The 13,768-nt window shown below is 42.1% G+C and overlaps 1 protein-coding gene across 2 annotated transcripts in view; it reads left to right on the top strand.

Annotated features, from left to right (window-relative positions):
• The window catches only part of NIM1K (NIM1 serine/threonine protein kinase), a 65,456-nt gene that overhangs the window by 47,057 nt on the left and 4,631 nt on the right, over positions 1-13,768 (top strand). For both annotated transcript variants that reach the window (XM_081292764.1, XM_081292763.1), the window contains exons 3-4: positions 9,013-9,281; positions 10,710-11,573. In XM_081292764.1, the coding sequence (XP_081148890.1) occupies positions 9,013-9,281; positions 10,710-11,459 (1,019 nt within the window). In that variant the 3' untranslated portion in view covers positions 11,460-11,573. The remainder of the gene's footprint in view (positions 1-9,012; positions 9,282-10,709; positions 11,574-13,768) is intronic.

Here is a 13,768-nt window from a genome sequence, read left to right as displayed (position 1 = left end):
TGAAATTTGAGGAGACATCGAGGGGAAAGAGAATTCTAGGAAGACAGATAGGATGTAAAATACATGAGGTACAAACCAGTGCAAGGGAGTATTAGGAGATTAAAAACGAATTAATGAAACTAGAGCACGGAGCACCCACAGGGTGGTGGGATAGAGTGGGTGATGTAGTCAGGGACTTGACCACAGAGGATCTTCTTGCATATTTAAATTTTGTCATTTAGAATTGGGGAGCAACTGAAGAGCTTTAAACAAGAGATTAATACAAGGGGTTAATTATGATTTGATTTTAGTGAAGAAGGTGAATTGAAGTTGGGGACTGACAAGAGTCCAGAAAGGCAGGAAAAAAAAATGGGTCCAGATGAACAAAGATGTCCATTGCAACTAGGGAGTGGCAGTGAGGATGGAGAGAGGAGGATGCATTTGAAAAAAATGTTTTAGAATGTTGAAAACCCTTGGGACCAGTTAGATGAGTAGAGCAGAAAGAAACATGAGGAAGAAGTGTTGACGATGATGTCCATGCTTCCTTTAATAACTTAGCAGTGATGAGTAAATTGTAGGAGAATAAATGGATCTGAGAGTAAAGATTTGGGAGCACTGACTTGGAGGTATATGGAGATCATGACTAAGAAGTAATGATTTGGGATTTAGTAAAATCCAAGCTATAATAAAAATCTTGGGGGTTTAAGTTTACAAGCCCCTTTGTGTCAGACAATGTATCATATGAAACTTGGAGCCTCCCCCACATGCATTAAGAATACCAAACACTTGACGAATATTTGGTGAATTAAGTTCATGACTAATTTTTCATGAAAGCCTGGTTACGTTGGGAAGGACCTAGGAGAGGGAGCAGCACATGGTACCCTGCAATAGATGCTCTGAGCTATCATCTTCAGGAGGACAGGGCTGGAACTAACTCAGTCTGTAGTAAAACCTAATGAAGAAGTCCCACTGGTTTTAAGAAAGTAATCTCCCTTTTGAATATAGTTATTAAAATAGTAGTTTAAAAATGGTTAGTTGTAACTTTAGGAATTCATTCTAAAAATAAGTCTAATGTTGGAAATATTATAAACCTAAAATGTCCATCATGGTATTATTTATGGTGTTAAGGACTAGAAATAACTTACAGGATCCAACGATACAGGAGATAGTCAAGTAAATTAAACTAGGTGCTGGCACTGGTTCCCAGCCACTAGAAATCACAGTTATGGAGACTGTATCATGGAAGGTGTCTGGGACACAATGGGAGGTGGAAAAAGCAGCAGGCAAGCTTTGCACTGTGATGCTGATACCCTGGATTCTTGCAATAACTAAAGGAAATCATTCACTACATCAATATTTGCTGTGCACTTACTTTTGTTGAAGAAAGACTGTAGGGATCAAAGAAAGAAAAGCAGAGGTCAGCTTGGCGCCTATTGCAAAAACTCAGACAAGACCCTGGCTTGGACCAGGAGGGGGGCAGTGGAATGCTGAGAAATGGCTGGACTCTGGCCACGTTTAGGAGGTAAAGAAGATAACAGGATCTGCTGACAAATTGAATGTGGAATAGGAAAGAGTCTGGGCAACTACAACAAGAGTTTGCATTTACTAAAACAGAGAGACCATGGGAGGTACCTATGTGGGCAGGCAGAGATCTTGGGTTTGGCATGACTGTCACACACCTATACACTACAGAGCAAATGCTGTTGGTACCTCACCACTTCAGCACATGCAGGCCTGACCTGCTAGGACCTGCTCTACCTATTCATGTCCACTGGCATATTTTGTATATATACCACTATTCTAGGAACTGGGGTACAGCAATAAACAAAACAGACAGGCATCTCTCTCCTTATGGAATTTATTATATTCCAGTGATGGAGTCAAACAACAACAAGTGAGTAAAATATTTGTTGTGTTATGTAGTGGTGAGTGGTCAGAAGGAAACTAGAGAGGAAGGGCGGATAGCAGGCATGGAGGGCTACAGTGTTTAGAGAAGTTGGCTGGGGACAGCCTTACCAAGGAGGTCATAGTTGAACTGACAGAAATGGAACAAAGCAAAGAAGCAGAGGGGATGGCAAGATTGAGTGTGCCAAGCTGAGAGTGTGCCTGCATTGCTCTCAGACCAGCGGAGGGGCATCAGGGCAAAGAGTAGCAGGAGCCAGATGGTGCAGGGCCAAGTGTGTCATAATAAGGATTTTGGCCTTTCCTAAGAGGGAAACAGAGCCATTGGGGAGAGCCAGGAGTGACCTGACATGGCTTACTCTTTAACAGGATCACTCTGGGTGCTTTGTTGAAAATAGACTGGAGGGATCAAAGGGAAAAAAAGCAGAGGTCAGCTAAGAGCCTATTAAAATAACCCAGACAAAACTCTGGGCGGCTTGGACCAGGAGGGTGGCAGAGGAATGCTGAGAAATGGCTGGACTCTGGCCACATTTAGGAGGTAGAGAGGTAACAGGATCTGCTGACAAACGGAACGTGGAATATGAAAGAATCTGGGCAACTACAATAAAAGTTTGCATTTACCAAAATGGGGAAGACTGTGGGAGGCACAAGTGTGGGCAGGCAGAGATTAAGAGCACAATATTAAACTTGGGTTTGGCACACCTGTCGCACACCTATACACTACAGAGCAAGTGCTGTTGGTGCTTCACCATTTCAGCACATGCAGGCCTGATCTTCAACTGCCAGTCTCTCCATCTCTTTGCCACTGGCTTTCTCTAGCTGCTAGAGCCTGCTCTACCTGTTCATGTCCACTGGTATATTGTGTGTATATACCACCTGTTGTTTATTCTACTATTGATGATGTGAATAGTTTCAAGTGTTTGAGCTATTATGAATAATGGTGGTCTTCATCTGTTTTGTCTTCCTCTAACAGAATAATTCAGGCTAATTTCTAAAGAACAGAAAATTAGCCAGGCACAGTGGGGGCACATCTGTAATCTCGGCGGCTTGGGAGGCTAAGGCAGAAGGATCACAAGTTCAAAGCCAGCCTTAGCAACAGTGAGGTGCTAAGCAACTCAGTGAGACCCTGTCTCTAAATAAAATACAAAATGGGGGCTGGGGATGTGGCTCAGTGGTTGAGTGACCCTGAGTTTAATGCCACATTAAAAAAAAAAAAACAAAAAATTATTTTTCACAGCTCTGGAGGCTGGAAAGTCCAAGATCAAGGACTGATATCTGGTGAGATCTTTCTTAATATGTCTATGGTGGAAGGTAGAAAAGGGCAAGAGAGAGAAAATCCACTCCTGCAAGACCTTTTTGTAGTGGCATTAATCCACATATAAGGGTACAAATCTAGTGACCTAAACACCTCCCCAAAAGGACCTGGCTCCCAACACTGTTGCAAGAAGATTGGGTTTCCAACACATGAATTTTAGGAGACCACATTCAGACCATAAAAATTGTTATGAACATTCTAGCATAAGTCTTTTGGTGTTTCTATTGGGAAGAATTTTTTTTTTTTTAAGATGAGGGAAAGCATTCATGTGCTAATGAAGTAATGGAATAGAAAGAGGAACGCTGATCATGCAAGAGAGAATGAAAAAATTGTGAAGGATTGATCTTGAGTAGTTAGAAGATGGAATGCATGCAGCATGTAAAAGAGTCTCAGCTGAGCCTTAGATAGGAGCAGGAACCATTTATCCAAGGTAACAGGAAGACAAAGTCTGTGGGCACAGAGTCAGGTTGGTGGGAAGACATGGTGAGAAGAACTTGAGAAAATTTTTTTCTGTTGCTTTTTAAACTCAAAGTAAGAATCAAGGTCCTTGGCTATAAGTGAGGGGCAGGAGAAGGTATTAGAAAGTTGATGGGAGACAAAGCCATCAAGGAGGCATTTGGAAGGTTATTGGACTAGGGAGATACAGTACATCTGCCCAGAGGTGAGTGATCATTCACGCAAAGTGAGACATGTGGTCATATTCAGCTGCATGGGTGCCGACAGTGAGCAGGTGGGAAGCTGGATTTAACCAGGCTTCTTGTTTAGCTGAGTGACCCCAACAAGGTGAGAGGAGGCAGGGGAATTGAAGGAGTGTGCAGAACTGTGATGACAGAAATTAAGATCCGCTCACTCCTCCACTGAATGCCACCATCCTTGGAGTTGCTAAACCTAGAAATCTTGAACTCTTCTTTGGCCCCCAACAGCCAAACACCGGGTCCTATTGATATTGTCTCCTAAATATCTCATCTTTGCCTAATTGGATGAAACCACTATAACTCATCTTCTTCATCCACACTTACATCATTCCCCCAACTGCAGCCAGAAGGGATCTTTTAGAAAAGGCCAGCCCAGGGGCTGGGGATGTGGCTCAAGCGGTAGCGCGCTCGCCTGGCATGCGTGCGGCCCAGGTTCGATCCTCAGCACCACATATCAACAAAGATGTTGTGTCTGCCGAGAACTAAAAAATAAATATTAAAAAATTCTCTCTCTCTCTCTCTCTCTCTCTCTCTCTCTCTCTCTCTCTCTCTCTCAAAAAAAAAAAAAAAGAGTGCTTACCTTTCTCTTAAAAAAAAAAAAAAAAAGAAAAGAAAAGGCCAGCCTGCCCATTTAGCCCTGTATTATGGTTTGGATATAAGGTGTTCCCCAAAGGCTGAGAGACAATGCAAGAAGGTTCAGAGGAGAAATGATTGGGTTGTGAGAGTCTTAACCCAATCAGTGAATTAATGTCCTGATAGGGATTAACTGAGTGGTAACTGTAGGCTGGTAGGGTGTGGCTGGAGGAAGTGGCATTGGGGGCATGGCGTGGGGGTATATATTTTGTATCTAACCAATGGAGTCTCTCTCTGCTTCCTGATCATCTTGTGAGCTGCTTCCCTCTGCCACACTCTTCCATTAGGATGTTCCTCCTCACCTCAGTCCCTGAGGAATGGAGCTGGCTCTCCATGGACTGAGACCTCTGAAACTGTGAGTCCTCAAACTTTCCCTCCTCTAAAATTGTTCTTATCAGATCTTTTAATCACAGCAGCAAGAAAGTTGACTGAAACAACCTGCTTACAACCTTCTAATGATCTCTCACTGTCCTCAAGTGAGGTCTTAATGTGACCCCCCCCAAGAACGTGGCTCTGGCCAATCTCCAGCATCAGCTTGGCTTATATTTTCCTTCATTTCCCATATACCCCAGAGGTGCCCAAGATGGTTCACTGGTATGAGGGGGGAAACTAGTACTTCCATTTTTATTTATTTGTAATTGTATCATTTTTATTTCAGTGATTATGCATATTTAAAGTGTATGTTAGTAGTACATGTTTACAATTTATTGATAAATATATACATATTAGGGTAGTGTTTAGAAATGTCTTACAAAAAATTTTTTTAAACAACTTGCGATGCTTCTGCCTCAGCCTCCTGAGTCACTGGGATTACAGGTGTGCACTACCATGCCTAGCTACACAGCACACTTTCTAGGTTCCAATATCTGTTCCTACCCCTAATCCCTTGTTCTATGTACATATTTTGCTTGGTCTAATGTAGGCTTGAAAATTTGAATTTGTTGTGGATACTTATTCATTGGAAGCTTTTGCATAAAATTTCAGATGTCTAGGTTCTCTCTAAACAATAAAAATTGGAAGATTTCACAGTACCAGGTCTACATTCCCAACAGTAACCATCATTTGGACTTGAGTAGCAGCTGTTCCTTCATATCAGGTCAGGTGCACCTCAGGACCCTAAAGTTTCCACTAACTCCCTGCTGCTTAAATGAGCCTGCTCTGCTCTTACCACCTGGCCTCTGGACTTTTTGACTTTGCAAGTGTGGTTTAAATAACATGTTGCCCACTAGGTGGGACCTGTGTCAGTCACCTCATAAGATGTGAGAAAGGAGAGTTGACTTTTGAAATCTGTCTACTTCCTTCCCTGTTTCCTGCCACTATCAAGAGGGTCCTCAGGATTGTGATAACCATGTTGTGCAACTACCCTGCTCCCAGGCCAGCTGCTGCTCTACATACCTCCCACACTGTAGCCAGCCCGCTCTTTAAAAATGGCCGTCAGATCACAACACTCTCCCTTCAAACCTTAGGTTTCCGTTACCATAAAGATAAAGGCAGCGTTTCCTGAAGCTGGTTATCTGACTCTGCCTATGTTTCTTAGCATAGCAGGCTTCTCTCAGGTCCTCAAGCACAAATGCTACATCTCACCCAGGCTGTCACTCATGCCATCCCCACAGGTTTCTCCCCTCACCTCTTGATCACAGCTTCGGTGTCCTTACTTAAGGAAGTCTTTCCATTCTTTATCCATATGCCTTCCTAGCACCTATCACATCATAAGGATTTTTTTTTTTAGTATTTCTCTCCCACTGGATGGTAAGAACAATGTGTGTCTTCCCAGTGCATGTGCTTGGTGCATAGTATCTGCTGACTAAATGTGTGTTCAAAGAGTAGATTTGGAAATCTAGTTCTTCGTGGAGTGGCAGTTTTTACCACTGAGCAACAATTTGGAATACCAGGACTTTTAAATAGGCAGTTATGCTATAAGGCACGGATATAAGGTAATTTAATGTGAAGGGAAGTGATCAAGGTGCCTCAGGAGCAGAATTTTAGGAAGCATCGACTCTCATAACACCCCTCTGCCTCACTCTTGTCCTGATCCATGGGGTGACTGGGTAGGGAGGGGGGGCTTTGCTAAGAGCCATGAAAATCAAAGGGAGAGGGAGAGGAAGGGAAGGGAAATAAAACACTAGGATTGTGTTAAAGGCAGGCCTGACACCCGTTGCCAACTGAACCGTGTATACCTACAACTGCACAGTTGCTCCATGAAGTGAGGAAGCAACAAGCTGTAACAAAGTCTGAGTCAACAATGGGGAAAACCAAGGAGGGCACATTCTCCAGGGAGTATATGAAATTGAAGGATGGAATTCATTATTCTAGTTCTTATAAAAACAGTTCATCCAACAGGCTATACCAGATGAGAAACTTGTGGTTCAGGTAAACAACTGAAGGGAATCTTAACTCTCAGGACTGAAAAGCAGAACAGATATGCCCAAGGAGGAAGAATGCCCCAAGGATTGACACTGGGAGATCTGTTTCCTGGGGCTGATTGCCAGCCCCAATGACCTAAGCCCTGGGTGCTATGCTCCTTTATCATTTGTCTCCTTACTGAACAGTATTACCTCTACCAAGAAAGTGCTGGCCACATCAGACACTAGCCTCTTTCAATTCCAGAAGCGCAAATGGATCTTTTTTGGGGGTATAGGGAATCAAACCCAGGTTCTTGCTCATGCTCCTGAGCCACATCCCAGGCCCTTGGATGGACCTTCTTTAGTATACTGATAACACTCCTATTTTGAATTAGTAGCATCTATCTTCATGCTGACAACCACTGTGACAAAGTTCTTTACAGCAGTCAGTTTGGAAATAGTCACAGGTACTCTGTGCTCTTGTTCCATTTACTTGCCTGATCACTTTTTTTCTTATCTAATAAAAAGTATGGTCCAGTTTGAACCAAAATATGAATGTTTTTATCATGGAAAATTCATCCATTTTTTAACAGTAACCATTTTCATTACACAATCTATATTTATTATAGAAAAATTAGAAAATACCAATCAGCGAAAACAAATTTTAAAGAAAACCATTTATGCTTCCCCAACTGGAAAGTACCTCTTTTAAATAAATATTTTAATGAATATTCTGCCATATTTTTCTATGTAAACATATATTTGTATTTTTCCTCTCTTGTATAGGTAATCTCCTTTCATATCAATAAAAATAAACATCATAAAAAAGATCAACCATTGTGTGCTATTATAAATGTAAATGAACTACACATTAACATCTCTTTCTAGCTTCTTCTTTTGTTTGTTGGTTTGGATTATACTCAGGGTTGCTTAACCATTGAGTCCCATACCCAGCCCTTTTTATTTTATTTTATGTTTTGTGTATATATATTTTTTAACATTGTACCAGGGATCAAACCCAGTGCCTCATGCATGCTAGGCAAGCGCTCTACCACTGAGCCACAACCATGGCCCCTTTAACATCTCTTTGTAAATTGTATTTTTATTGGCACATTACAATTATACATAATACTGTGACTCATTGTTACATGTTAGCAGATGCACACAACATAATTTGGTCAATTTCACTATCTCTTGCTGGAAACTGTTCTATTCTCAGTATCACAGAAATCTTCTTATGCATACATCTTTGTATGTGCATCAGATTATTTCTTTGATTAGTTGATAAAAGTGAAATGACTGGGTCAAAGTGTGTAACTATTTTTAAGTGTTTCAATAAAAATACCAAACTGCAACCCAGAACCATCTTACCAATTAATCCCCCACCAGCTAATTTCCTCTTGCCTTTACCAACCCTCAGCAAACACTGAGCACTGCTTCTGACACATACCAGTCTCTGATAAGGTCAAATAAAATATAGTTCACACAGGGAGAAGCAGAAAGGTGGGGATTCAACATTATAGGCCAGTGTAGAGTATACTCGAGCTCTGAGTACCCAGAACCCAGATATCATGGTCATCCTAGGATGAGTGTCATAGAAGACTCCCTGGAATGAGTTCATTCTGAAAGTTGCCTTTAAAAGACCATCTGAAACTAACTGAGTAAAGAGCAGAGAGGGAAGAAGTGATAGAGAGAATGATGCAGGCAGAGGATAGGCCCCAGGCATAACTCTATAATTGTTGGAATAAAGGTTATAAGGGAAGTTGGGGATGATGGACAGAATTGTGGACAATGAGGCTGAAGAGATATGCTGGTCCCATCAAGAAGGGCTCTCTGAGCTAAACAAGGGTGATTTTACTTTATTTATAAAAGCCAAATTAAAAAATCACAACTGAAAATTCCCTTGGGAGCCAGTGGTTGTCACTAAAACCTGTGTGGGGAAGACTCACACAGATCTAAGTGGAGCACTAATTGAACTCCAGACTTGCTTTGTTGCTTTGTCTTTCTCATCAATGAGCTCTGTGGACTTGAGAACTACCACTCAACCTCTTTGTCTAGTAAAATAAAGGAGCCCATCTTGGATTCTTCCAGTTGTAAATACCTACTTCTCCTGTCATATCCTTTGGCTTTTTTTTTTTTTTTCCAGAGAAGGTGGCCATTAAGATCCTGGACAAGACCAAGTTGGACCAGAAAACTCAAAGGCTACTCTCCCGTGAAATCTCCAGCATGGAAAAACTGCACCATCCCAACATTATCCGCCTTTATGAAGTCGTGGAGACCCTATCCAAGCTCCACTTGGTGATGGAGTATGCAGGGGGCGGGGAACTCTTTGGGAAAATCAGCACTGAAGGGAAGCTCTCTGAACCAGAAAGCAAACTCATCTTCTCCCAGATTGTGTCTGCCGTGAAGCACATGGTGAGCAGGGGCAAGGACAGAGTCTTGGCCCCATTTCCACCAGCATTGGAAACGTGGGACTTTAGTTTACCATCACTTAAGCATCCTGCAGGGCTGTGAGAGTTCTGTGAGAGTCAGAAGTCTGGCTGGGATCATGCTTCTTGTAACATCCAGAAGTCTCCATTTACATGACAGCCTCCTGGCTTCTCCCAAAGTTGGCAGGAGTCAATCAGCATAGCTGAATGAACACCATCCCCTCACGGGCCATTACCATTTCTTAACCTCATGAACTTTCTTGCCTTCAATGAGCACCTAGTTCTTACTGCCTCTGTGTCCCAGCACACTCATGAGTATGTCATTCTTATTTTATTCTGATTATTTATTTAGATAAATCTGCACTCTCCCAGTTCCTCCGAGAGTTGTTTCTTTGTGCTCTATTATTCACCATATTGCTGGGCACATGGGAGGAACTCGACTTTCACTCCTACTACTAAATCTGGTGGGAAAGCAGAAGGGAATCCAGCAGTGGAAGGTCAGACATGAGTCCAGAAGCCCTATGCCTTGCTGTTTCTCCCAGAAATCTGGTCTCTAAAGAGTAAGGGTGAATCAAAGACATAGATAAATAAAATCAAAGATTTTATTGAGTTTGTTTATGTGCAAGGACCATACTGAACACAGTTGATATGACATTTTATACTGTTCTCACACCAGCCTTATGAGGTGGTTATCAGTATGGCATTTTACAAAGAAGGAAATTGACATTCATATCAAGTAGCTGATACAGTTTAACCTAGAACTGATCAGACTTGTCAGCCTCAAAAATCTGGATTTTTACCCCTAGAATTATGTTGGGAAAAGTAACATTAAACCACTTCTCAAGAGCCCTCGAGATTAAACAGGTCAAGGGTTTTGAGAAGATTATTGGCCTGGATCCAGAGTGAAAGGGTAGAAAGGGATTCACACTCACAACCCATAGTGGGATATGTTGCTACAAACACCAAATGCAGCCTCCTTCCTTCTACTGAATTGTGTAGAAATAAAAGAGTCTCCCCAAAGAGCTTGGTCAGGAAGTTGGAGACCCCAGTCAAAAGATCTCTCCATCAGAAAAACCCAGATAAGACTAAAAAACTAAGGAGGACTCATGTTTTAGAGTGTGTAGTTTTGTAAGGTCTGGGTTTTATTTCTGGGATAGATTCCCGAGTCCAAATGAGTGGAACAGACTCCAACCCCTGCTCCATGAAAGAATGGAACCTTTGGTCTATTTGGGAGGTGTGGGTGTTACATTGGTCTAAAGGTTACGACAGAGTACTAACATGACTTAAGTTGATCTCCCTTGATTTTCTGTTATTACACCACCATCACCTCACTGTTTCAAATTAACTGACATCTTTTTATTTTGGTATTTTACTTTGAAACTTACTTTCCTTCTCTTCATTTCTCCTCCCACAGCATGAAAACCAAATTATTCACAGGGATCTGAAAGCAGAGAATGTATTCTATACCAGTAACACATGTGTGAAGGTGGGTGATTTTGGATTCAGCACAGTAAGTAGAAAAGGTGAAATGCTGAACACCTTCTGTGGATCTCCTCCCTATGCTGCTCCTGAGCTTTTCCGTGATGAGCACTACATCGGTGTTTATGTGGATATCTGGGCCTTGGGGGTGCTTTTGTATTTCATGGTGACAGGCACAATGCCATTTCGGGCAGAGACGGTGGCCAAACTGAAGAAGAGCATCCTCGAGGGCACCTACAGCGTGCCCTCACACGTGTCAGAGCCCTGCCACCGGCTCATCCGAGGAGTTCTTCAGCCTGTACCCTCGGAGAGGTATGGGATCAACTACATCATGAACAATGAGTGGATGCAAGGGGTTCCATGCCCCACGCCTTTGGAACCTTTCCAACTGGATCCTAAACACTTGTCAGAAACCAAAACCCTCAAAGAAGAAGAAAACGAGGTGAAAAGCACTTTAGAACATTTGGGTATCACAGAAGAGCATATTCGAAACAACCAAGGAAGAGATGCTCGAAGCGCCATCACAGGGGTCTATAGAATCATTTTACATAGAGTGCAAAGGAAAAAGGCTTTGGAAAGTGTTCCAATAATCATACTACCAGACCCTAAAGAAAGAGACCTTAAAAAAGGGTCCCGTGTCTACAGAGGCATAAGACACACATCCAAATTTTGTTCGATTTTATAAATTACATCAGACTGCTGGGAATTAACCAAGATCATTGTTGCTGCTTTTAAATTTTTTTCACGGACAACTTGGGTGGAGACATTTTTGTAATTTTTAAATAAATTTAAATTTGAGGTATGCACTTTTTTCTCCTAAAAGTCTATTAGCCCAGATTCTGGATTGAGTTGGGGTCTTGTCTTATTCTCAAACTCTTCATTTAATCAAGAAATATTTATTCAGTGCTCATTTTGTGCCAGGCACCATTTAAGTTGCTGATGAAATAGCAAAGAATAAGACAGACGAGCATATTTTAATATAGGACAAAGGCACTAATAACTTTGTTTTTCAAAAAGAAAAATATCAAATAGTGATAGATGCTGTGCTGAGAATTCAAACAGGGTGATCTCATAATAGAAGCTTGCTACTTTGGATTAGGTCTTTAGGAAGGCCACTCTTGAGTACATGACAGTGTGAAAGCTGAGGAAAATCATGACTCTTGGAAAAATGCCAAAAGCATTAGGTTTTACACTGGGTTCCCCTAAAACAAACCTAACCCCAAAGGCTTCTATATAATTTATTTGAGAAGTGATCCCAGAGCACCAGAGTAAGGAACAGGTGAAAGAGGTACAGCCAATATGAAGACACATTATCAAGTTGGCCAGTGGTACATGTTCAGTCCTGCAGGATCCTCGGGTGTCTGCCCAGGGTATGAAAGGGGAAAGAGCTTATCCATTGACTCCTGTCCACCACTGTTCAGGGTGTATGGTGTCATCTGCTTTGCATTTCATACTGCTGTGTGAGTGCCAAGTGTGTTCCTTGTGGCTCCCATGCCTTGATGTTAGAGAAGCCATGAGTTACACATCATTGGCCTGAAACAAGGGAGAGCTAAATAGGACCTGCATGAGGCTGTCTATACCTGCACGGCAATGGTCACTGTCTGATCTAGTGGCTGGAGGAAACATGGTGCGAAAAACCTGAAGTGGCTCACAGAAGTTGACACAACTCACCCCAACTCCATGTCTCACCCTGATCACCCTCTTTTACATGTTCTTCAAAGGGGTGGCATCTGGAAGGACTTAATACAGTAGGTTAGTAGGATCTGCAGCTGTGATTCTCAAGCTCTAATGCATCAGAATCATCTGAGGGCTTGCTTAACTACAGACTGTGAGACCCTGCCATCAGATTTTTGAATTCAGTACATCTGGGGGTGAGGGGAGAATTTGCATTTCTAACAAGTTCCCAGGTGATGCTGATGCTTCTTGTGGAGGGCCTTTGAGCTACAATCATTACTAAAGCTGATCCTAAGGCTGCAGTTGGACTCATTTTCCCTCTTCAATCACCCATTCTAATTTTCCCTCACCTTTGGCCAGCATTTCAGCTAGTCTAGATTGGATAGTGTGACCCAAACCTTCATCACCAAAGGATCTGAGTCCTCAGTTGCCTTGTCCTTATCAGATTATAATTGCTGACATTGCCTGTTCACTGTTATCACAAGGCCCAAAGTGACACACCAGTGAAGCTTTTGGATTCCAGACATATTCCTCTTCAGCTTCTTATGATAATCAGGGTCAATAATCCCCACCAAAATATCTCCTTTCTTTGCATGCTTTTCCACTGGTGTGGGGAGCTTCAAGCAAACATGTGACAGTCATAGGTTCTAATTCACTAGAATCCTTGGTACCCGGGTGAAGAATCACCCTGGCTCCTAGAAACCAAAATCTCAAGTCAAGCCAAGGTTGTAGGAAAAGGTTATAAAGTCTTCAAGTCACTGACTGTGATGGTGAGATGGGTCAATCCTACTTCTACCTACTGTTTTCTAGACCTGTGTATTTTAAGGATGGAGGACATATATGAGCCATTGCAAATGCATGAATGCTTAGTTTTGGAGGACAGTACCACAACTTTGCAGGTTGCTGCCTAGTATATGGTGCCTTAGCTGAGTCATTCTATTGCTCAATTTACACTAGTTGCTTCCCACTGAGGTATACGGTAGACGAAGGAGTTTTGTGGTCCCGTGCCCATTGCCCCACCTCATTTATTAAAAAAAAAAAAGTGGTCCTGGAGGCAATATTATGTGTGATACTGTGACAACAAACTAAGTATTCTCTAGGTCTTAGCACAATTGTATTGGAGGATACACCATAGACAATAAAGACAAACCATATCCTGAATGGATGTCAATTCTAATATTCCAATGATGATGAATCAATGCATGTCATCTGAATTTATGGCCCTATGAATTTGATAATGTCCAGATCATAGGCTCTCAGTTCTGTTTGTTTCATTCCTTGGTATCCCTTAATCAGGTGTACAGTCTCTTTGGGACCCAG

This window comes from Spermophilus citellus, assembly GCF_964194105.1.
Source record: "Spermophilus citellus genome assembly, chromosome: 1".
Classification (NCBI taxonomy): domain Eukaryota; kingdom Metazoa; phylum Chordata; class Mammalia; order Rodentia; family Sciuridae; genus Spermophilus; species Spermophilus citellus.
Note: the sequence above shows the minus strand (reverse complement) of the source record. Positions and strands in the feature narration are given on the sequence as shown.